Raw genomic sequence first — 23,362 nt, forward strand, 5'->3', positions numbered from 1 at the left:
AAATCCACGCCTATTGGTTGATGGGTGCTTGAAAAAAATTGTTTAAAAAATCCACGCCTATTGGTTGATGGGTGCTTGAAAAAAATTGTTTAAAAAATCCACGCCTATTGGTTGATGGGTGCTTGAAAAAAATTGTTTAAAAAATCCACGCCTATTGGTTGATGGGTGCTTGAAAAAAATTGTTTAAAAAATCCACGCCTATTGGTTGATGGGTGCTTGAAAAAAATTGTTTAAAAAATCCACGCCTATTGGTTGATGGGTGCTTGAAAAAAATTGTTTAAAAAATCCACGCCTATTGGTTGATGGGTGCTTGAAAAAAATTGTTTAAAAAATCCACGCCTATTGGTTGATGGGTGCTTGAAAAAAATTGTTTAAAAAATCCACGCCTATTGGTTGATGGGTGCTTGAAAAAAATTGTTTAAAAAATCCACGCCTATTGGTTGATGGGTGCTTGAAAAAAATTGTTTAAAAAATCCACGCCTATTGGTTGATGGGTGCTTGAAAAAAATTGTTTAAAAAATCCACGCCTATTGGTTGATGGGTGCTTGAAAAAAATTGTTTAAAAAATCCACGCCTATTGGTTGATGGGTGCTTGAAAAAAATTGTTTAAAAAATCCACGCCTATTGGTTGATGGGTGCTTGAAAAAAATTGTTTAAAAAATCCACGCGTATTGGTTGATGGGTGCTTGAAAAAATTGTTTAAAAAATCCACGCCTATTGGTTGATGGGTGCTTGAAAAAAATTGTTTAAAAAATCCACGCCTATTGGTTGATGGGTGCTTGAAAAAAATTGTTTAAAAAATCCACGCCTATTGGTTGATGGGTGCTTGAAAAAAATTGTTTAAAAAATCCACGCCTATTGGTTGATGGGTGCTTGAAAAAAATTGTTTAAAAAATCCACGCCTATTGGTTGATGGGTGCTTGAAAAAAATTGTTTAAAAAATCCAAGCCTATTGGTTGATGGGTGCTTGAAAAAAATTGTTTAAAAAATCCACGCCTATTGGTTGATGGGTGCTTGAAAAAAATTGTTTAAAAAATCCACGCCTATTGGTTGATGGGTGCTTAAAAAAAATTGTTTAAAAAATCCACGCCTATTGGTTGATGGGTGCTTGAAAAAAATTGTTTAAAAAATCCACGCCTATTGGTTGATGGGTGCTTGAAAAAAATTGTTTAAAAAATCCACGCCTATTGGTTGATGGGTGCTTGAAAAAAATTGTTTAAAAAATCCACGCCTATTGGTTGATGGGTGCTTGAAAAAAATTGTTTAAAAAATCCACGCCTATTGGTTGATGGGTGCTTGAAAAAAATTGTTTAAAAAATCCACGCCTATTGGTTGATGGGTGCTTGAAAAAAATTGTTTAAAAAATCCACGTCTATTGGTTGATGGGTGCTTGAAAAAAATTCTTTAAAAAATCCACGCCTATTGGTTGATGGGTGCTTGAAAAAAATTGTTTAAAAAATCCACGCCTTTTGGTTGATGGGTGCTTGAAAAAAATTCTTTAAAAAATCCACGCCTATTGGTTGATGGGTGCTTGAAAAAAATTGTTTAAAAAATCCACGCCTATTGGTTGATGGGTGCTTGAAAAAAATTGTTTAAAAAATCCACGCCTATTGGTTGATGGGTGCTTAAAAAAAATTGTTTAAAAAATCCACGCCTATTGGTTGATGGGTGCTTGAAAAAAATTGTTTAAAAAATCCACGCCTATTGGTTGATGGGTGCTTGAAAAAAATTGTTTAAAAAATCCACGCCTTTTGGTTGATGGGTGCTTGAAAAAAATTGTTTAAAAAATCCACGCCTATTGGTTGATGGGTGCTTAAAAAAAATTGTTTAAAAAATCCACGCCTATTGGTTGATGGGTGCTTGAAAAAAATTCTTTAAAAAATCCACGCCTATTGGTTGATGGGTGCTTGAAAAAAATTCTTTAAAAAATCCACGCCTATTGGTTGATGGGTGCTTGAAAAAAATTGTTTAAAAAATCCACGCCTATTGGTTGATGGGTGCTTGAAAAAAATTGTTTAAAAAATCCACGCCTATTGGTTGATGGGTGCTTAAAAAAAATTGTTTAAAAAATCCACGCCTATTGGTTGATGGGTGCTTGAAAAAAATTGTTTAAAAAATCCACGCCTATTGGTTGATGGGTGCTTGAAAAAAATTGTTTAAAAAATCCACGCCTATTGGTTGATGGGTGCTTAAAAAATTGTTTAAAAAATCCACGCCTATTGGTTGATGGGTGCTTGAAAAAAATTGTTTAAAAAAATCCACGCCTATTGGTTGATGGGTGCTTGAAAAAAATTGTTTAAAAAATCCACGCCTATTGGTTGATGGGTGCTTGAAAAAAATTGTTTAAAAAATCCACGCCTATTGGTTGATGGGTGCTTGAAAAAAATTGTTTAAAAAATCCACGCCTATTGGTTGATGGGTGCTTGAAAAAAATTGTTTAAAAAATCCACGCCTATTGGTTGATGGGTGCTTGAAAAAAATTGTTTAAAAAATCCACGTCTATTGGTTGATGGGTGCTTGAAAAAAATTCTTTAAAAAATCCACGCCTATTGGTTGATGGGTGCTTGAAAAAAATTGTTTAAAAAATCCACGACTTTTGGTTGATGGGTGCTTGAAAAAAATTGTTTAAAAAATCCACGCCTATTGGTTGATGGGTGCTTGAAAAAATTGTTTAAAAAATCCACGCCTATTGGTTGATGGGTGCTTGAAAAAAATTGTTTAAAAAATCCACGCCTATTGGTTGATGGGTGCTTGAAAAAAATTGTTTAAAAAATCCACGCCTATTGGTTGATGGGTGCTTGAAAAAAATTGTTTAAAAAATCCACGCCTATTGGTTGATGGGTGCTTGAAAAAAATTGTTTAAAAAATCCACGCCTATTGGTTGATGGGTGCTTGAAAAAAATTGTTTAAAAAATCCACGCCTATTGGTTGATGGGTGCTCGAAAAAAATTGTTTAAAAAATCCACGCCTATTGGTTGATGGGTGCTTGAAAAAAATTGTTTAAAAAATCCACGCCTATTGGTTGATGGGTGCTTGAAAAAAATTGTTTAAAAAATCCACGCCTATTGGTTGATGGGTGCTTGAATTGTTTAAAAAATCCACGCCTATTGGTTGATGGGTGCTTGAAAAAAATTGTTTAAAAAATCCACGCCTATTGGTTGATGGGTGCTTGAAAAAAATTGTTTAAAAAATCCACGCCTATTGGTTGATGGGTGCTTGAAAAAAATTTGTTTAAAAAATCCACGCCTATTGGTTGATGGGTGCTTGAAAAAAATTGTTTAAAAAATCCACGCCTATTGGTTGATGGGTGCTTAAAAAAAATTGTTTAAAAAATCCACGCCTATTGGTTGATGGGTGCTTTGAAAAAAATTGTTTAAAAAATCCACGCCTATTGGTTGATGGGTGCTTGAAAAAAATTGTTTAAAAAATCCACGTCTATTGGTTGATGGGTGCTTGAAAAAATTTGTTTAAAAAATCCACGCCTATTGGTTGATGGGTGGTTGAAAAAAATTGTTTAAAAAATCCACGCCTATTGGTTGATGGGTGGTTGAAAAAAATTGTTTAAAAAATTCAGGCCTATTGTTGATGGGTGGTTGAAAAAAATTGTTTAAAAAATCCACGCCTATTGGTTGATGGGTGGTTGAAAAAAATTGTTTAAAAAATCCACGCCTATTGGTTGATGGGTGGTTGAAAAAAATTGTTTAAAAAATCCACGCCTATTGGTTGATGGGTGGTTGAAAAAAATTGTTTAAAAATCCACGCCTATTGGTTGATGGGTGGTTGAAAAAAATTGTTTAAAAATCCACGCCTATTGGTTGATGGGTGGTTGAAAAAAATTGTTTAAAAAATCCACGCCTATTGGTTGATGGGTGGTTGAAAAAAATTGTTTAAAAAATCCACGCCTATTGGTTGATGGGTGGTGAAAAAAATTGTTTAAAAAATCCACGCCTATTGGTTGATGGGTGGTTGAAAAAAATTGTTTAAAAAATCCACGCCTATTGGTTGATGGGTGGTTGAAAAAAATTGTTTAAAAAATCCACGCCTATTGGTTGATGGGTGGTTGAAAAAAATTGTTTAAAAAATCCACACCTGTTGGTTGATGGGTGCTTGAAAAAAATTGTTTGAAAAATCCACGCCTATTGGTAGATGGGTGCTTGAAAAAAATTGTTTAAAAAATCCACGCCTATTGGTTGATGGGTGCTTGAAAAAAATTGTTTAAAAAATCCACGCCTATTGGTTGATGGGTGCTTGAAAAAAATTGTTTAAAAAATCCACGCCTATTGGTTGATGGGTGCTTGAAAAAATTGTTTAAAAAATCCACGCCTATTGGTTGATGGGTGCTTGAAAAAAATTGTTTAAAAAATCCACGCCTATTGGTTGATGGGTGCTTGAAAAAAATTGTTTAAAAAATCCACGCCTATTGGTTTGATGGGTGCTTGAAAAAATTGTTTAAAAAATCCACGCCTATTGGTTGATGGGTGCTTGAAAAAAATTGTTTAAAAAGTCCAGGCCTATTTGCCGATGGATGCTTCAAAAAATTCTTTAAAAAATCCAGGCCTATTTGTCGATGGGTGCTTGAAAAAAATTCTTTTAATAATCCAGGCCTCTTTGTCGATGGGTGCTTGAAAAAAATTGTTTAAAAAATCCAAGCCTTTTTGTCGATGGGTGCTTGAAAAAAAATTGTTTAAAAATCCACGTTTATTGTTGGATAAGTCCTTGAAAATATTGTTTAAAAAATCCACGTTTATTGTTGGATGGGTCCTTGAAAAATATTGTTTAACAAATCCACAGCGTATACTTAATATATTTCAAATTGATATATAAGTCATAAGTCTCCTTATGCCTATCTGATGACCTTAAATTCTTTTTATTTCTAATTCGCCCAACAAATCTGCACACACACATACATCCAAAAACCAAAAGAGTCAGTATTACCCTCCTAAGGTCACTCAGATCATTAAGATGCTAATAATGACCAAGAAAAATAAATTATAAAATAAAGTCTCAAACTTTATTGAAAACAAAAAAACATATTTTTTCTAGCTAAACGTTTCTTTATTATGACAAAAGGAAGTGGCAACCATTAGACGCAATGACAACAAAGTCCAAAGAGCTCAAGAGTTTTGCAGTTTTTCAACGACAATGAAGATTTAAATTCTGGCAAAAGTTTCCGACTCATAACATATAATGACTTGAAAGCCATCAAAAAGTATCAAAAACAGTAGAAGAAAAAAAACGAAAGTTTCTCAGTGATGGAAGGTAGCAACAACAACAAAAGCAATAATAGCTATAGCAACAATAACAAACTCTGACCAAATGCATCAGCAACGTCATCACCATCATCATCAGCAGCAGCAGCATTCAGTGATGTCAAGTAGCAGCAGCACCTAAAACCCTAAGACTTTGAAAAAACTTTTGAAGTGTTGTTAGCCCTAGCAACGAATGAAAACAATGTTAAGTGGCTAAGAAAGGGGAATAGAAGAAGCAGAGACTGATTTAAGGAGAAAAGGGATTTTAAATTCGTGGCAGTAATCAGAAAATGGCGCGAAGTTTGTCTACATATTTAAATCGCAATGTGGACAATGAACAGGTGAGTCGGAAAGAGAGAAACGCTGATAGTTAAAGCAAAGAAATGAAGCAATGAAAATTTACAGATTAATTCTCAATGGTATTTTTGTTAATTTATTTGATTTTTATTCAAATTTATTAATTTTTCTTTCTAAAAATATTCTTTAAAAATCTACGTTTATTGGTCTAGAGGACCTCTAAAAATATTCCTTAAAAAATCCACGTTTATTGGTCGACAGGACCCCTATAAATATTATTTAAAAAATCCACTTTTATTGGTCGAGAGGTCCTTCAAAAACATTATTTAAAAAAATCATGTTCAGGTTAGGTTAGGTTTAAGGATGCGCAGCCCTCTATTAGAATAGGTGACTGCTTCACTCGGAGACCGTTGGTCCATTGTGTTCATCCTGTATAGGCTACTTAAAGATGATGGAGATGATGGTTTAAAGATGATGGTGGTATGCTGCTGAGATGACTAAAGATGAAGTAGATGATAGAGTGTTGATGCAGCTTGATGAGATGAGGATGATATGATAGAAATGATGAAATGATGGTGCGTGTAGGAGATGTAGAGATTGACGCCAAGGAATTATCTGGAAGAGTGAAAAGAGTCTGATTATCAAGGGTTGTTAAGGACCTTTGCCAAGCCATGCTAGATATCTGGCAAAGTTGAGTAGGACAATGGGATCTATGTTAGACAGGAAGTTCAGAGTGTCTATCTTATATCTGCCTAGTGTACGGTATCCTCCTTGTTTGCAACAAGGGCGCCTACAAAGCAGATGTTCGACAGTCTCTATCTCCTCCGCACCTTCACAATGCCACTGTCGTCCCGTTTTGAAATTAGGGGCCTCACTCTGCAGTGACCTGTTATAAGTCCCAGCGCGATTTTCATCCCTAACTTATCAAGGGAGAGGAGGGAAGCCGTTCTTCGACGAGAAACCACAGGTCAGATTGCCTTGGATACCCTATAACCAGGTTCCAATAGCCATCTTTCATGTGCTTTCTAATTGAAGATCTCCCGAAGTTTGCCGATGTAGTGGCACATCCGTGGCCGGACGGTTTCATCAACTGATAAGTCGATAGACCTAGAGCCACTTCGAGCCAGTTCATCTGTTGCTGTGACCCGGAACCCAACATAGCTTTACCATATCGTGTATATCCTGCAGAGCTCTCCTACAATCAAGAATAGCTCTTGAATTTATGGTCCGTGACTTGAGTGCCTTGTGGGCCGCTTGACTATCGACATATATGTATAGTCATCGGTCCTGTAAGACTGCCTTCAGGCCCTTTCACCAATTCAGCTGCTTTCTTGATAGCAAGAATCTCCGCCTAAAAAACACTACAATTATCGTCAAGCTTATATGAGTTTTTAAGTAGCGGATTCTCGCAGTAGACGCCAGCGCCAGTACCTTCTTCCATCTTGGACCCGTCTGTGTAAATTGCCAGACCGTCCAGAAGAGATATGCACTCAGCCCATGCGTCTCTGCTTGGGAAGATAACAGTTAAGGAGTCAACTTGAATGAGGTAGGCATATAATCGCTTACGCAACCATTGTCACCTTACACAAGTTGACTATCAATTAGTTTTACGACATTCGAGTGTCCAAAGTGTGAACCACGCCAACACCCTAACTCCCGGAGTCTAAAAGCAGTTCTCGCCGCCTGAAAGTGGATTAGGATATCAAGAGGTTGGAGATCCAGGATCCACCATAGGTAAGTATGTGCAGGACCACAGTTACATACAGCCAGTGTATGATCTGTGGTCTCAATCCCCAGCTTTTCCCAATGGAGTTCTTACAGGAATAGAGTGCCATGAGTCCTTTCTTCGTTCGCTCCTCTACATTTCTTTTCCATGACAATCGATGGTCCAGAATAGTGCCGAGGTTATTTAGCTTCCGTAGAAAGTTCCAGGGCCACCCCGTACAGAACTGGAGGCTCGAAATTGGGAATTTTGGGTTTCTTAGTGAAGAGTACAAGCTCTGTTTTTTCTGGGTTTACTCCCAGACCGTTGTTCTGGGCCCAGTTTGCAAGTTCTACTAAGGCTCTTTGCATGAGCTCAGACAGGGTTGGCAGGAATTTGCCACTTATCAGTACAACCACATCATCAGCATAAACAACCACCTTGATCTTCAGCCGGTCGAAGCACACAAGTATTTCATTTATTACCATAAGCCATAGCAGTGGTGAGAGAACTCCTCCCTGCAGAGTGCCTCTGTTAACAGATTTCCTCACGGAACTCTCTCCTATGCATGAGTTGATGATTCTACTCTTCAGCATCTCATCAATCCATTCCACAAGGATGGAGAAAATGCCTGTGTTGCTGAGAGCATTGTTGATTGATTCAAGCTTCACGTTATTGAAAGCCCCCTCTATATCGAGAAAGGGCGCCTTGAGTCGAGAGGTTTTTCAGTAGTTCAGCAGCAGCAGCTTTGCAATGATGCAGGTTTATCTGCACAAAGCTAAGCTTTTGCCGCTTCCTACCTACTGGTGCTTTGGTGGGGTTCGGAAACATAATCGTCCTAATCCAAAGTTGAGCACCCCTCCTCGACTCCTTAGAAAGTCCTCTCCGGACTTGTCGGTGGCGAATTTTATGACCAGTCCGTCGTTCTTCTTAAAGGAACCGAGAATCCTCCAATTTCCCATCTGAAGACCGATGTTCTGCTTCTCAACCAACTTCAGTATTCGTCCTAGCTCCATTGAAGGAGTAGGGACCCATACTGAGGTTATCATCCCACATGGTATCTCAGACAAAGGTACAGCCCAATGAGAGCCAATGTCCTTAACTGTTTTAACAAGGAAATCTGGCGTTTCCTTGTTTTCACAGCTAATTACCTTGACTACCTTGTAAAGAGCAGACTGGCCCAGCCGCACATTTGCCTGTTCAACCACGTCCGAGATGAGGATGTCCCGAAGACGACCCTCAACTAGCAACCAATGACAGTCGCTGATACGCCCATTGGGATCAGCCCTGTCTATGATTGCCAGCCGGATCTCACCCGGGACAATCCGTCGAGCAGCGATGTCATCCTGCTTCGGGTTTGACGAGCAAGGAGTCTGCAGAGCTATAGGCTTTGCGTTGTCCTTACTCACCTTCGCGGACGAGCAGGGAATCTCCAGACCACTAGGTCCTGAATTTTTCTTACTCGCCTTCACAGACGAACTTGGATTCTGCAAAACACCCGTTTCCGCGTTGTCCCTACTCGCCTTTGTAGACGAGCAAGGAGTATGCAGAACACTAGATTTTCCTTATCCTCACTCGCCTTTACAGATGAGCATGGAGTCTGCAGAGCACTATGTTCCGCGGTATCCTTACTCGACTTTCCAGACGTACAAGGCTTCAGAGAAGAAGTACTAGATGAAGAGGCTTTAACCTTTTCATCAGTGATCCTCTCACTAGCGTTCCTCGTCACCGAAGCAAACGATGCCGACGAATAGACCGGCTGTGACAACGTAGACTTCTTCGCAGAAGGAGGTTGTTCCTCAGACGACCTCATCCTCTTCACAATCACTGGTTGTGATTTTGGATCGGTCGCCCGAGGTCCGTTATCCTTTGCGGAAGTCAATGCCGTCACTGACCCATCACTGTTCCGTCCGCTCGTGTTCCCACTTATGTTGGATGGTATCTTCTTTTTCATCAGCCTACTCACCTCTATCACCCTTTGTTGGGGTTTAGAAGTTGAGCCACCTGCAGAATCAGTTCATACCTTCCCAGAGGATTTGGATCCTTTCTTCTTCCTTTTTGACTTCTTCTCAGCCTTCTTTGAGGGCTGCGACGTTACCGCATTGGAAGAAGGGGTGTCCTTATCAGAGCTGAAGTCTCCTCCCTTCGCCACCTCTTCGGAGGTTTCGATGGAGCTTACTTCCGCTCTTGACTTAGGGATTTCACTGACACGGACTTCCCTCTTTGTTACGTGAGGATATTCTCTTTCAAATCTCCTCACGAACTTAAGGTTAGACCGTATCATTTGAAATTCCCTTACGCTTATGATGTTGGGGTCCTTATTGGCATACCGATTGCAGTAATTAGTTGCCCTTTGGTATGATTTTTTGTCTCTTGCTTCCTTGGCTTTAGCAGAGTTGGAGGTCTGTGGATTCAGCGAATCGTCCATCTTATCGATAGGTTCTTCGCTCGCGCCACTTTCCTCCTCTAATGCTTTTTGCCATAGAAGCGGAGGTTTTATTATCCGACACCAAAGCATCACCGGATGGGGGGTTATTAGCTAGACTAGAGGTAGGGACATGGATCACTGTCGTGTCCATATCTTCCTCCTCCTCAGTCAGCGATAATTTTTCCCAAATTTTATCCGGTATGCTTTCCTCCTTGAGTGTCAAGGGGATGCTTTCCTCAATTAAATTGAGGAGTACTAGGCTCTGTCTGTTCAAACTGTCATTTATATGGTCCAGTTCCGAAGTGTCGTCCGCGCCCATATTTTCAGTCCGCTTTGTAGCAGAGTTAGAGCTGCTGGTCGTAACGTTAGGGGAATCCTTGTTAATGTCCATATTCGTAATTGTCAGGAATAGTGAGGAGGTTTCACTTGTGAGTGTAAAGACTGAGGGTGCCAAGGCATCCACACCTACATCAGTCGAAGGTTCATCTTGAGGTTTTTGGATTTTTGTTTAAATATTGAATGTTCATGGGATATTGAGTTGTGGAGGAGCTGAGGTCTACCGCGTAATAGCCTCCTTACCACGGCAAGGACATGATAATTACTCGTTGAGTCGCCCAGGTATCAACGAGGCTCCGTTCAAATATAGTTGGCACCCTAACTGCAAACCTTGAGAGTTGGGGATCTCAGCAATTTTTTATTTTGTAGGAGATCGCTACCAAATGTGTGTCACATATTCTAAAAGATACACTATGGGTTTTCAGTGCACTGTATTGGTTTGTGACAGTGGAGATGGATAACTTTTGGTCGGTCACAACCCCCAAATCAACACTCTAAGAAGCTGAGTGGAAGATTGTGGCGTCTAGCCCCTGCATCGCGCCAAGATCCCATATATCTTTTCCCGATTTTGCTACAACTTGTTAATTTTTTTTTTATTTTTATTCGGATTTATTAATTTTTCTTTATAAAAATATTCTTTAAAAAATCCACGTTTATTGGTCGAAGAGTCCTCTAAAAATATTCTTTAAAAAATCCACGTTTATTGGTTGAAGAGTCCTCTAAAAATATTCTTTAAAAAATCCACGTTTATTGGTCGAAGAGTCCTCTAAAAATATTCTTTAAAAAATCCACGTTTATTGGTCGAAGAGTCCTCTAAAAATATTCTTTAAAAAATCCACGTTTATTGGTTGAAGAGTCCTCTAAAAATATTCTTTAAAAAATCCACGTTTATTGGTCGAAGAGTCCTCTAAAAATATTCTTTAAAAAATCCGCGTTTATTGGTCGAAGAGTCCTCTAAAAATATTCGTTAAAAAATCCACGTTTATTGGTCGAAGAGTCCTCTAAAAATATTCTTTAAAAAATCCACGTTTATTGGTCCAAGGGTCCTCTAAAAATATTCTTTAAAAAATCCACGTTTACTGGTCCAAGGGTCCTCTAAAAATATTCTGTAAAAAATCCACGTTTATTGGTCCAAGGGTCCTCTAAAAATATTCTTTAAAAAATCCACGTTTATTGGTCCAAGGGTCCTCTAAAAATTTTCTTTAAAAAATCCACGTTTATTGGTCCAAGGGTCCTCTAAAAATATTCTTTAAAAAATCCACGTTTATTGGCCCAAGGGTCCTCTAAAAATATTTTTTAAAAAATCCACGTTTATTGGTCCAAGGGTCCTCTAAAAATATTCTTTAAAAAATCCACGTTTATTGGTCCAAGGGTCCTCTAAAAATATTCTTTAAAAAATCCACGTTTACTGGTGAAAGAGTCCTTTAAAAATATTCTTTAAAAAATCCACGTTTACTGGTGAAAGAGTCCTTTAAAAATATTCTTTAAAAAATCCACGTTTACTGGTGAAAGAGTCCTTTAAAAATATTCTTTAAAAAATCCACGTTTACTGGTGAAAGAGTCCTTTAAAAATATTCTTTAAAAAATCCACGTTTACTGGTGAAAGAGTCCTTTAAAAATATTCTTTAAAAAATCCACGTTTATTGGTCCAAGGGTCCTCTAAAAATATTCTTTAAAAACTCCACGTTTATTGGTCCAAGGGTCCTCTAAAAATATTCTGTAAAAAATCCACGTTTATTGGTCCAAGGGTCCTCTAAAAATATTCTTTAAAAAATCCACGTTTATTGGCCGAAGAGTCCTCTAAAAATATTCTTTAAAAAATCCACGTTTATTGGTGAAAGAGTTCTCTAAAAATGTTCTTAAAAAAATCCACGTTTATTGTTGGATGGGTCCTTGAGAAAAATTATTTGAAAAATCCACGTTTATTGTTGGATGGGTCCTTGAGAAAAATTATTTAAAAAATCCACGTTTATTGTTGGATAGGTCCATGAGAAAAATTATTTAAAAAATCCCAGTTTATTGTTGGATGGGTCCTTGAGAAAAAATTATTTAAAAAATCCACGTTTATTGTTGGATAGGTCCATGAGAAAAATTATTTAAAAAATCCACGTTTATTGGGTTATGGGTCCGTGAGAAAAATTATTTAAAAAATCCACGTTTATTGGGTTATGGGTCCGTGAGAAAAATTATTTAAAAAATCCACGTTTATTGGGTTATGGGTCCGTGAGAAAAATTATTTAAAAAATCCACGTTTATTGTTGGATAGGTCCATGAGAAAAATTATTTAAAAAATCCACGTTTATTGTTGAATGGGTCCTTGAGAAAAATTATTTAAAAAATCCACGTTTATTGTTGGATAGGTCCATGAGAAAAATTATTTAAAAAATCCACGTTTATTGTTGGATGGGTCCTTGAGAAAAATTATTTAAAAAATCCACGTTTATTGTTGGATAGGTCCATGAGAAAAATTATTTAAAAAATCCACGTTTATTGTTGAATGGGTCCTTGAGAAAAATTATTTAAAAAATCCACGTTTATTGTTGGATAGGTCCATGAGAAAAATTATTTAAAAAATCCACGTTTATTGTTGGATGGGTCCTTGAGAAAAATTATTTAAAAAATCCATGTTTATTGTTGGTTGGGTCCTTGAGAAAAATTATTTAAAAAATCCACGTTTATTGTTGGAGAGGTCCTTGAGAAAAATTATTTAAAAAATCCACGTTTATTGTTGGATGGTTCCTTGAGAAAATTTTGAGAAAAATTATTTAAAAAATCCACGTTTATTGTTGGATGGGTCCTTGAGAAAAATTATTTAAAAAATCCACGTTTATTGTTGGATGGGTCCTTGAGAAAAATTATTTAAAAAATCCACGTTTATTGTTGGATGGGTCCTTGAGAAAAATTATTTAAAAAATCCACGTTTATTGTTGGATGGGTCCTTGAGAAAAATTATTTAAAAAATCCACGTTTATTGTTGGATGGGTCCTTGAGAAAAATGATTTAAAAAATCCACGTTTATTGTTGGATGGGTCCTTGAGAAAAATGATTTAAAAAATCCACGTTTATTGTTGGATGGGTCCTTGAGAAAAATGATTTAAAAAATCCACGTTTATTGTTGGATGGGTCCTTGAGAAAAATGATTTAAAAAATCCACGTTTATTGGGTTATGGGTCCGTGAGAAAAATTATTTAAAAAATCCACGTTTATTGGGTTATGGGTCCGTGAGAAAAATTATTTAAAAAATCCACGTTTATTGTTGGATGGGTCCTTGAGAAAAATTATTTAAAAAATCCACGTTTATTGTTGGATGGGTCCTCGATGAAAATTATTTAAAAAATCCACGTTTATTGTTGGATGGGTCCTTGAGGAAAATTATTTAAAAAATCCACGTTTATTGTTGGATGGGTCCTTGAGAAAAATTATTTAAAAAATCCACGTTTATTGTTGGATGGGTCCTTGAGAAAAATTATTTTAAAAATCCACGTTTATTGTTGGATGGGTCCTTGAGAAAAATTATTTAAAAAATCCACGTTTATTGTTGGATGGGTCCTTGAGAAAAATTATTTAAAAAATCCACGTTTATTGTTGGATAGGTCCATGAGAAAAATTATTTAAAAAATCCACGTTTATTGTTGGATGGGTCCTTGAGAAAAATTATTTAAAAAATCCATGTTTATTGTTGGTTGGGTCCTTGAGAAAAATTATTTAAAAAATCCACGTTTATTGTTGGAGAGGTCCTTGAGAAAAATTATTTAAAAAATCCACGTTTATTGTTGGATGGGTCCTTGAGAAAAATTATTTAAAAAATCCATGTTTATTGTTGGTTGGGTCTTGAGAAAAAATTATTTAAAAAATCCACGTTTATTGTTGGAGAGGTCCTTGAGAAAAATTATTTAAAAAAATCCACGTTTATTGTTGGATGGGTCCTTGAGAAAAATTATTTAAAAAATCCATGTTTATTGTTGGTTGGGTCCTTGAGAAAAATTATTTAAAAAATCCACGTTTATTGTTGGAGAGGTCCTTGAGAAAAATTATTTAAAAAATCCACGTTTATTGTTGGATGGTTCCTTGAGAAAATTTTGAGAAAAATTATTTAAAAAATCCACGTTTATTGTTGGATGGGTCCTTGAGAAAATTATTTAAAAAATCCACGTTTATTGTTGGATGGGTCCTTGAGAAAAATGATTTAAAAAATCCACGTTTATTGTTGGATGGGTCCTTGAGAAAAATGATTTAAAAAATCCACGTTTATTGTTGGATGGGTCCTTGAGAAAAATGATTTAAAAAATCCACGTTTATTGTTGGATGGGTCCTTGAGAAAAATGATTTAAAAAATCCACGTTTATTGTTGGATGGGTCCTTGAGAAAAATGATTTAAAAAATCCACGTTTATTGTTGGATGGGTCCTTGAGAAAAATTATTTAAAAAATCCACGTTTATTGTTGGATGGGTCCTTGAGAAAAATGATTTAAAAAATCCACGTTTATTGTTGGATGGGTCCTTGAGAAAAATTATTTAAAAAATCCACGTTTATTGTTGGATGGGTCCTTGAGAAAAATGATTTAAAAAATCCACGTTTATTGTTGGATGGGTCCTTGAGAAAAATGATTTAAAAAATCCACGTTTATTGTTGGATGGGTCCTTGAGAAAAATGATTTAAAAAATCCACGTTTATTGTTGGATGGGTCCTTGAGAAAAATGATTTAAAAAATCCACGTTTATTGTTGGATGGGTCCTTGAGAAAAATTATTTAAAAAATCCACGTTTATTGTTGGATGGGTCCTTGAGAAAAATGATTTAAAAAATCCACGTTTATTGTTGGATGGGTCCTTGAGAAAAATTATTTAAAAAATCCACGTTTATTGTTGGAGAGGTCCTTGAGAAAAATTATTTAAAAAATCCACGTTTATTGTTGGATGGGTCCTTGAGAAAAATTATTTAAAAAATCCATGTTTATTGTTGGTTGGGTCCTTGAGAAAAATTATTTAAAAAATCCACGTTTATTGTTGGAGAGGTCCTTGAGAAAAATTATTTAAAAAATCCACGTTTATTGTTGGATGGTTCCTTGAGAAAATTTTGAGAAAAATTATTTAAAAAATCCACGTTTATTGTTGGATGGGTCCTTGAGAAAAATTATTTAAAAAATCCACGTTTATTGTTGGATGGGTCCTTGAGAAAAATGATTTAAAAAATCCACGTTTATTGTTGGATGGGTCCTTGAGAAAAATGATTTAAAAAATCCACGTTTATTGTTGGATGGGTCCTTGAGAAAAATGATTTAAAAAATCCACGTTTATTGTTGGATGGGTCCTTGAGAAAAATGATTTAAAAAATCCACGTTTATTGTTGGATGGGTCCTTGAGAAAAATGATTTAAAAAATCCACGTTTATTGTTGGATGGGTCCTTGAGAAAAATGATTTAAAAAATCCACGTTTATTGTTGGATGGGTCCTTGAGAAAAATTATTTAAAAAATCCACGTTTATTGTTGGATGGGTCCTTGAGAAAAATGATTTAAAAAATCCACGTTTATTGTTGGATGGGTCCTTGAGAAAAATTATTTAAAAAATCCACGTTTATTGTTGGATGGGTCCTTGAGAAAAATTATTTAAAAAATCCACGTTTATTGTTGGATGGGTCCTTGAGAAAAATGATTTAAAAAATCCACGTTTATTGTTGGATGGGTCCTTGAGAAAAATTATTTAAAAAATCCACGTTTATTGTTGGATGGGTCCTTGAGAAAAATTATTTAAAAAATCCACGTTTATTGTTGGATGGGTCCTTGAGAAAAATGATTTAAAAAATCCACGTTTATTGTTGGATGGGTCCTTGAGAAAAATTATTTAAAAAATCCACGTTTATTGTTGGAGAGGTCCTTGAGAAAAATTATTTAAAAAATCCACGTTTATTGTTGGATGGGTCCTTGAGAAAAATTATTTAAAAAATCCATGTTTATTGTTGGTTGGGTCCTTGAGAAAAATTATTTAAAAAATCCACGTTTATTGTTGGAGAGGTCCTTGAGAAAAATTATTTAAAAAATCCACGTTTATTGTTGGATGGTTCCTTGAGAAAATTTTGAGAAAAATTATTTAAAAAATCCACGTTTATTGTTGGATGGGTCCTTGAGAAAAATTATTTAAAAAATCCACGTTTATTGTTGGATGGGTCCTTGAGAAAAATGATTTAAAAAATCCACGTTTATTGTTGGATGGGTCCTTGAGAAAAATGATTTAAAAAATCCACGTTTATTGTTGGATGGGTCCTTGAGAAAAATGATTTAAAAAATCCACGTTTATTGTTGGATGGGTCCTTGAGAAAAATGATTTAAAAAATCCACGTTTATTGTTGGATGGGTCCTTGAGAAAAATGATTTAAAAAATCCACGTTTATTGTTGGATGGGTCCTTGAGAAAAATTATTTAAAAAATCCACGTTTATTGTTGGATGGGTCCTTGAGAAAAATGATTTAAAAAATCCACGTTTATTGTTGGATGGGTCCTTGAGAAAAATTATTTAAAAAATCCACGTTTATTGTTGGATGGGTCCTTGAGAAAAATTATTTAAAAAATCCACGTTTATTGTTGGATGGGTCCTTGAGAAAAATGATTTAAAAAATCCACGTTTATTGTTGGATGGGTCCTTGAGAAAAATTATTTAAAAAATCCACGTTTATTGTTGGATGGGTCCTTGAGAAAAATTATTTAAAAAATCCACGTTTATTGTTGGATGGGTCCTTGAGAAAAATGATTTAAAAAATCCACGTTTATTGTTGGATGGGTCCTTGAGAAAAATTATTTAAAAAATCCACGTTTATTGTTGGATGGGTCCTCGATGAAAATTATTTAAAAAATCCACGTTTATTGTTGGATGGGTCCTTGAGGAAAATTATTTAAAAAATCCACGTTTATTGTTGGATGGGTCCTTGAGAAAAATTATTTAAAAAATCCACGTTTATTGTTGGATGGGTCCTTGAGAAAAATTATTTTAAAAATCCACGTTTATTGTTGGATGGGTCCTTGAGAAAAATTATTTAAAAAATCCACGTTTATTGTTGGATGGGTCCTTGAAAAAAATTATTTAAAAAAATCCACGTTTATTGTTGGATGGGTCCTTGAGAAAAATTATTTAAAAAATCCACGTTTATTGTTGGATGGGTCATTGAGAAAAATTATTTAAAAAATCCACGTTTATTGTTGGATGGGTCCTTGAAAAAAATTCTTTAAAAAATCCACGTTTATTGTTGGATGGGTCCTTCAGAAAAATTATTTAAAAAATCCACGTTTATTGTTGGATGGGTCTTTGAGAAAAATTATTTAATAAATCCACTTTTATTGTTGGTTGGGTACTTGAGAAAATTTGTTTAAAAGATCCACTTTTATTGTTGGATGGGTCCTTGAGAAAAATTATTTAAAAAATCCACGTTTATTGTTGGATGGGTCCTTGAGAAAAATTATTTAAAAAATCCACTTTTATTTTTGGAGGGGTCCTTGAGAAAAATTATTTTAAAGATCCACGTTTATTGTTGGAGGGGTCCTTGAGAAAAATTATTTAAAAAATCCACGTTTATTGTTGGAGAGGTCCTTGAGAAAAATTATTTAAAAAATCCACGTTTATTGTTGGATGGTTCCTTGAGAAAATTTTGAGAAAAATTATTTAAAAAATCCACGTTTATTGTTGGATGGGTCCTTGAGAAAAATTATTTAAAAAATCCACGTTTATTGTTGGATGGGTCCTTGAGAAAAATTATTTAAAAAATCCACGTTTATTGTTGGAGAGGTCCTTGAGAAAAATTATTTAAAAAATCCACGTTTATTGTTGGATGGGTCCTTGAGAAAAATTATTTAAAAAATCCACGTTTATTGTTGGATGGGTCCTTGAGAAAAATTATGTAAAAAATCCACGTTTATTGTTGGTTGGGTCCTTGAGAAAAATTATTTAAAAAATCCACGTTTATTGTTGGAGAGGTCCTTGAGAAAAATTATTTAAAAAATCCACGTTTATTGTTGGATGGGTCCTTGAGAAAAATTATTTAAAAAATCCACGTTTATTGTTGGATGGGTCCTTGAGAAAAATTATTTAAAAAATCCACGTTTATTGTTGGAGAGGTCCTTGAGAAAAATTATTTAAAAAATCCACGTTTATTGTTGGATGGTTCCTTGAGAAAATTTTGAGAAAAATTATTTAAAAAATCCACGTTTATTGTTGGATGGGTCCTTGAGAAAAATTATTTAAAAAATTCCAGTTTATTGTTGGATGGATCCTTGAGAAAAATTATTTTAAAAATCCACGTTTATTGTTGGATGGGTCCTTGAGAAAAATGATTTAAAAAATCCACGTTTATTGTTGGATGGGTCCTTGAGAAAAATTATTTAAAAAATCCACGTTTATTGTTGGATGGGTCCTTGAGGAAAATTATTTAAAAAATCCACGTTTATTGTTGGATGGGTCCTTGAGAAAAATGATTTAAAAAATCCACGTTTATTGTTGGATGGGTCCTTGAGAAAAATTATTTAAAAAATCCACGTTTATTGTTGGATGGGTGCTTGAGAAAAATTATTTAAAAAATCCACGTTTATTGTTGGATGGGTCCTTGAAAAAAATTATTTAAAAAATCCACGTTTATTGTTGGATGGGTGCTTGAGAAAAATTATTTAAAAAATCCACGTTTATTGTTGGATGGGTGCTTGAGAAAAATTATTTAAAAAATCCACGTTTATTGTTGGATGCAGGGACGTACGCAGGGGGGGGGCACGGGGGGCCCGGGCCCCCCCCGAAATGGTTTGGTCGAACAAAATATTTTAAGGTACTGTAACTAGTTATTATATTTTTTTTCTCATAAAAATTTTTGTATATTTGAAGATTTCAAATTAAAACTTATATTTTCTTTAGTTTCTGAACAGAAAATGTACATCATTAACAAGTTTTGTAAGAAAATATTTTAAAAATTTTTGTTTGTAAGCTGTTTTTGAGAGAAACTTCCAATAAACTCTGAATTACTTCTTCATGTCATATCATACCACTATCAAATGCTATTTCCTTAATGAATATACCCCATGTCTATTATTTATTCGAACTGTATAGAGCTCTCGAGGCTTAAAACTCATCCGGTTATAACAAAAAAACGAGTTCAGTATTATGGGAATGGAAATATATAAAAAAAATCTATTGAATAAAATGTATGAAGGGTCGGTCCTTCGTGGACTACATATTGAAAGCCAATTAGAAATTTGTTTTACTGCCATCGCCAAAATTTTGTTATTCTGTTTTAGACAAATTTGCTGCTAAACTGTATGAGAAAATAATGAAGACAAATGAATTTTTGTGCGTCACTTGATTTTTACTTATCATTACCGAAGTATAATTGTAACTTCAGACTTTTGATTACGAGATTATATACACTAGGATTGTATCGTATAGATTTCATCAAAATAATGATTTAAGACTTCACATATGTTTGGACGATATTCGTTTCAGCCAAGATGGAAGTACTTATCACGGTCCGTCCGTCTGTATCTCTGTTTGTCTGGCAGGTTTGGAACTCATTATAACTCTCGGTCCAAGTTATGGATCTCGTAATGTTTTGTCCAAATTAAATTTAAGTCATATCGGTACCTCCACCATAAAAGTTCAAAAAATTTCATTAAAATGGTCGAAGGGACTAACCGATTCGGTCTAAAATTGAACCTAATATGGTTCGCAAGATTACTTCCAAAAGTACATCAAGGTCCAAGAGAATATGTTTGGACAACATCTTCAGGTCTCTTATACAAGTCTAACATAACTGCAGTTTAAAGAATGTTCGATGATTTTTTTTGACATTTTGTAGTCTTGTTTACAGCGATATCCCACTTTTCGTGGACAAGTTTATGCTTCCTGACAAAGCTCTAAATACTACGGTGGCCAACTAAAAAGCTTATGGGCGCGGTAACTATCGAGAGGAGTGTCTCTCAAATAATTATTAGTGAATAATTATGTAGGGTTCAAAAAGGATCGATTGTTATTTGTCAAAACTATATAGAACTAAGTCCATCAAAGTGTTTGTCATCGAGTCCAAAAACTTCTAATTGTACAATTAAGAAAACAAATTATAACGCTTCTTTTGTAACATAATATTAAAAGTAAAAATAATCCTGGTACCAGAATCTATCTCTTTCGGTAAATAACACTGTGCAACATTTTTAAGGTAATCTTGTGCAAATAATTTGAAGTGAGGATTTTTTGAAAGTACAGACCCAAAGTACAAAAGCCCTAGTTCCGTTTTGTTGAGTCAGATACAGCTTGGATTTTATGGCCCCATCTAAACATTGTTAAATATCGACTTTTTAAACAACTCGGGGCTATATCTCTGAAACCAATGCAAATCTTCTTCTGACCTTTGCAGCAAATTTGTAGATAAGGGCCAAAATAAAATATTTGGAGAAATGAAGAAAAAAAAATAAATTTTATAATATATCTAAAAATTCCATAATTTGTATACATTTCGCACCATATCTCAAAAACTGTTAAATTTTTCTTAATGTTTTCATTTGGAAACATATCAACGACAACGACAGCGGACAGTGGTTGTAAAATTCTGCGATAAACCATAACGTGGACCTGTATGATTAAAAACTTCAATATACTTCAATAAATTTTACATGGCGACATTACCGAACGTGGCCCGATATTGTCTATTTTCAATTCTAAATATCCTACTCTGTAAATATTTAAAATTGTATCCTTAGTCCCAATTTACATTAAACGATTTTTCTTGCGGCAATTTTTCTCGTTCTCTTTTAAACTTGCCTCTTGCGTTTATACAAGCAATTTTGTTTTCAAAACAATGAAAATAATGTCAAAAACGAAACATATAAAAGGAATTGCCTGAAAATTGCCGGTACGAGCAATTTTTTTCCACTTCCATACCCCTTACGTGTCTCTCCTACAAACTGAGACTTGCCGCAAGTAAACTCGCCTAATGTAAATTGGGACTAAATATTATGAATCCTTTCTATTGAATTTATATACTTTGTACCATTATTTCATATAAAATATAGAATAGAATATGTGCCAAAATTTCCAGTCCATCGGACAAAAATTTACCAAGATATGAGCTTTGGAAGGGAAACATTTATTGTGTTTTGTATGTAGCATAGAAACTAAAAACGTTTTTTCCTCGAAGTGGCACTTTATATGTTTTTGTGGGACTATTGTACACATAAATCATGTGTTTAACCGAGAGAGTCTTTATAAAAACTGCTGATGGAGTCAGAAAAAATATCAATTTTGTACAGTGTTTTGTTTTTGTTAAAATCGAAATTTTGATTTTAACTGTTCAAAATTTTTAAAAATTGATTTTTTTTAATTCCTTTTCGATAATGGACAAGATTATTAGGTTCGTAATGATCCCACAAAAATATATGCTGATCGGTTTATTATTTTTCAAACTACAGTGGGTACCGCAAACTGCTTTAGTAAAAACAGTGCTTTATAAGCGGGAATTTGAATGTAAGATTTTTCAAAAAAAAAAAAAAAAAAAAAAAAATAGAAAGTAACTTAAGGTTTAATAGATTTTTTATAAAAAAATGCATGAAAATGGCTTTTTTCATGCTTATAAGTGGCCATAACCCTTTAAAATAGCTTTATGTAACGCTACACAACATTTGAATTTTTCATAATTTTTGGTCAAGTTGTGCCCCCCCCGAAATGAAATCCTGCGTACGTCCCTGGTTGGATGGGTCCTTGAAAAAAATTATTTAAAAAATCCACGTTTATTGTTGGATGGGTCCTTGAAAAAAATTATTTAAAAAATCCACGTTTATTGTTGGATGGGTCCTTGAGAAAAATTATTTAAAAAATCCACGTTTATTGTTGGATGGGTGCTTGAGAAAAATTATTTAAAAAATCCACGTTTATTGTTGGATGGGTCCTTGAAAAAAATTATTTAAAAAATCCACGTTTATTGTTGGATGGGTGCTTGAGAAAAATTATTTAAAAAATCCACGTTTATTGTTGGATGGGTGCTTGAGAAAAATTATTTAAAAAATCCACGTTTATTGTTGGATGGGTCCTTCAGAAAAATTATTTAAAAAATCCACGTTTATTGTTGGATGGGTCTTTGAGAAAAATTATTTAATAAATCCACTTTTATTGTTGGTTGGGTACTTGAGAAAATTTGTTTAAAAGATCCACTTTTATTGTTGGATGGGTCCTTGAGAAAAATTATTTAAAAAATCCACGTTTATTGTTGGATGGGTCCTTGAGAAAAATTATTTAAAAAATCCACTTTTATTTTTGGAGGGGTCCTTGAGAAAAATTATTTTAAAGATCCACGTTTATTGTTGGAGGGGTCCTTGAGAAAAATTATTTAAAAAATCCACGTTTATTGTTGGAGAGGTCCTTGAGAAAAATTATTTAAAAAATCCACGTTTATTGTTGGATGGTTCCTTGAGAAAATTTTGAGAAAAATTATTTAAAAAATCCACGTTTATTGTTGGATGGGTCCTTGAGAAAAATTATTTAAAAAATCCACGTTTATTGTTGGATGGGTCCTTGAGAAAAATTATTTAAAAAATCCACGTTTATTGTTGGAGAGGTCCTTGAGAAAAATTATTTAAAAAATCCACGTTTATTGTTGGATGGGTCCTTGAGAAAAATTATTTAAAAAATCCACGTTTATTGTTGGATGGGTCCTTGAGAAAAATTATGTAAAAAATCCACGTTTATTGTTGGTTGGGTCCTTGAGAAAAATTATATAAAAAATCCACGTTTATTGTTGGAGAGGTCCTTGAGAAAAATTATTTAAAAAATCCACGTTTATTGTTGGATGGGTCCTTGAGAAAAATTATTTAAAAAATCCACGTTTATTGTTGGATGGGTCCTTGAGAAAAATTATTTAAAAAATCCACGTTTATTGTTGGAGAGGTCCTTGAGAAAAATTATTTAAAAAATCCACGTTTATTGTTGGATGGTTCCTTGAGAAAATTTTGAGAAAAATTATTTAAAAAATCCACGTTTATTGTTGGAGAGGTCCTTGAGAAAAATTATTTAAAAAATCCACGTTTATTGTTGGATGGGTCCTTGAGAAAAATTATTTAAAAAATTCCAGTTTATTGTTGGATGGATCCTTGAGAAAAATTATTTTAAAAATCCACGTTTATTGTTGGATGGGTCCTTGAGAAAAATTATTTAAAAAATCCACTTTTATTTTTGGAGGGGTCCTTGAGAAAAATTATTTTAAAGATCCACGTTTATTGTTGGAGGGGTCCTTGAGAAAAATTATTTAAAAAATCCACGTTTATTGTTGGAGAGGTCCTTGAGAAAAATTATTTAAAAAATCCACGTTTATTGTTGGATGGTTCCTTGAGAAAATT

At 34.3% G+C, this 23,362-nt stretch overlaps 2 protein-coding genes across 6 annotated transcripts in view; both read left to right on the plus strand.

The window, feature by feature from the left end:
- The window catches only part of ome (dipeptidyl peptidase 4 omega), a 561,457-nt gene that overhangs the window by 306,355 nt on the left and 231,740 nt on the right, over positions 1-23,362 (plus strand). The gene's annotated exons all lie outside the window — the stretch shown is intronic.
- The window catches only part of LOC141403691 (uncharacterized), a 95,624-nt gene continuing 77,305 nt past the window's right edge, over positions 5,044-23,362 (plus strand). Inside the window, exon 1 of the mRNA XM_073986484.1 lies at positions 5,044-5,590. Within this exon, the coding sequence (XP_073842585.1) occupies positions 5,540-5,590 (51 nt within the window). The 5' untranslated portion in view covers positions 5,044-5,539. The remainder of the gene's footprint in view (positions 5,591-23,362) is intronic.

The sequence above is a fragment of the Musca autumnalis genome, unplaced genomic scaffold (assembly GCF_047663935.1).
Source record: "Musca autumnalis isolate F117 unplaced genomic scaffold, ASM4766393v1 scaffold_4, whole genome shotgun sequence".
NCBI lineage: Eukaryota > Metazoa > Arthropoda > Insecta > Diptera > Muscidae > Musca > Musca autumnalis.